General features: G+C 39.2%; 1 protein-coding gene across 1 annotated transcript in view; it reads right to left on the bottom strand.

The window, feature by feature from the left end:
• The window catches only part of BICC1 (BicC family RNA binding protein 1), a 366,487-nt gene that overhangs the window by 243,609 nt on the left and 120,790 nt on the right, over nucleotides 1-2,088 (bottom strand). Inside the window, exon 2 of the mRNA XM_006895579.1 lies at nucleotides 816-862. Within this exon, the coding sequence (XP_006895641.1) occupies nucleotides 816-862 (47 nt within the window). The remainder of the gene's footprint in view (nucleotides 1-815; nucleotides 863-2,088) is intronic.

Here is a 2,088-nt window from a genome sequence, read left to right as displayed (position 1 = left end):
AACTTGACAGTGCCTAACAACAGCCCTCATAAGCACTTGAATCAGGACACAACTCAAGTCTGACACCTAACCCATGGATTTCAGACTTACCAGCTTCCACACCAGCATAAGCCATTTCCTTAAGTAAATTTTGCTGCTTTGTTTCTTTAGAGAACCCAGCCTGAGAGAAATGTGAGCTTCATTTCTTTGAAAGACCAGTAATTTTCCTTTATATGAAAACATTTGTTTTTCATTAATAGAGGTGACAAGGATGTTATCAGTAACCTTTGTAATTTCTCACATTCATTTCTTAATCAGATCTATCCCCTAACTTGTCTCACTAAAAGTCAGAATTTTATTTTAAGGGAAATACTTTATGTTATATGTCTGACTAGTTCTAAAGGGGCATCCTTTGTCAGTTATGTTACTCTGGCCAGGATCAAGCCTTTGAGAAATAAGGATTATGAATTATTTTCTTCCTCCACCTCCTAAGTCAGGTATATGTTTGGGGAGGAAAGAAACAGGGACTGGCAATGAAATAGAAGATAATGGAAGCATTTTGTTAATGAGTATGCGAGAAATTAATCTGCAATCCCCTGCCTTGCTGCCTCCTTACCTCATTAGACTTGCCTCTTCACAAAGAAAAAAAAAGCATTTTAAAGTAATTCAGACCCACACATCAAGCCTCCCTTTCCTTGCTCTGCTTTCAGCTATCTTATCAAAACCTTTCCTCCTCTTCACATGGACAGGGAGCTCACAGGAGCTTCCAGTACAGCTGCTGAGCCAAGTCTACGTCCCCGTAATTGCTAGCAAGGCAAAAGGGAAAAGTGACTTACCTTTTGAAAAAAGTCTTCTCCACTTTTGCCTTTTCCTTCAGCAGCAGCTGTAAATAAAAATGCATACATTTAAAACCATTTCTTTTTCAATTCATGTGTTTTTGTGTGTTTTAAAAAAAAAGTGTCAAGTACGAGGTTATGAAGGCATTTAATATGCCATCTTTGCTATCCCAAAGCTCAGACCTGCCATACACCACGTCTGTGATGCAACACTGATAACAAAAGATATGCTAATTCAATCAATCAAACCCCATTTTCAAATCATTTCACATTCCTTTTTCCCAGGAGGTTCACAAATTTGTTTACATTCATTGATGAAAGCAATGGATGCTTTATACTTAAACAACTCTGTGAATAAGTGAGGCTAGCACAATCATCGGCTGTAATTCTCCCAACGTTGCCATTTGTAATCAATCTTAGGTACGAAGACTGCATTTTCAACAGGTGGTCATCTGCCATGGCCTAGTCCTGAGCTGTCTGGGTTTTCAGCTTTGTAATGACTATATAATCTATGTGGATTTAAGCTGCCATCATATACTACTTTAACTTACTCTTTCACTCATATCATATACACAAAGAGAGAAATACAAGGCAACATGAGAATTAAATACAGCAATAGTAAATGTCATAGTGACCAACAAAAAGATCATATAAGTTTATGTAAGCAATCGTTCTGTCTATACAGTAGCCCATACACACTGAACAAACTCTGTTCTATGTTCAATTATCTTGTGACTCTTTGAACGCTGAATTATAGATATTCTAACCAATGTAATCAATCTCAAACTCACTCACTCTCTCTCTCAATAACCTCTCTCTCAATCTCTCTTTTAATATCTCTCTCTCTCAATATATCTCTGCTTTATAGCAATACTGCCTAGTTGTTGTTGTTGTTATGTGCCGTTGAGTCACTTGCAACTCATAGCGACCCTATGTACAAAAGCCCTAAACTCTGCTCTGTCCTATGCCAATCGCACTGTCTCTGACACTCCCATCATGATTATCCCAGTCACTGAATCAATCCACCTCATAGAGGGCCTTCCCCTCCTACGCCGTCCCTCCACCCTCCCAAGTATGATGTCCTTCTCCAAGGACCGGTCTCTCCTTACAACATGTCCCAAGTATGTTAGATGGAGCCTCAGAATCCTTGGCTCCAAGGAGCCACCAGGTTTAACCCTTTCCAGGACAAATTTGTTTGTTTTCCTAGCAGTCCATGGTATTCTCAATACTCTTCTCCAGCACCACAGCTCAAAGCCATCAATTCTCCTTCTAT

This window comes from Elephantulus edwardii, unplaced genomic scaffold (assembly GCF_000299155.1).
Source record: "Elephantulus edwardii isolate Elephantulus edwardi_28Jun2011 unplaced genomic scaffold, EleEdw1.0 scaffold00170, whole genome shotgun sequence".
NCBI lineage: Eukaryota > Metazoa > Chordata > Mammalia > Macroscelidea > Macroscelididae > Elephantulus > Elephantulus edwardii.
This window is presented reverse-complemented; position numbering and strand designations above follow the sequence as displayed.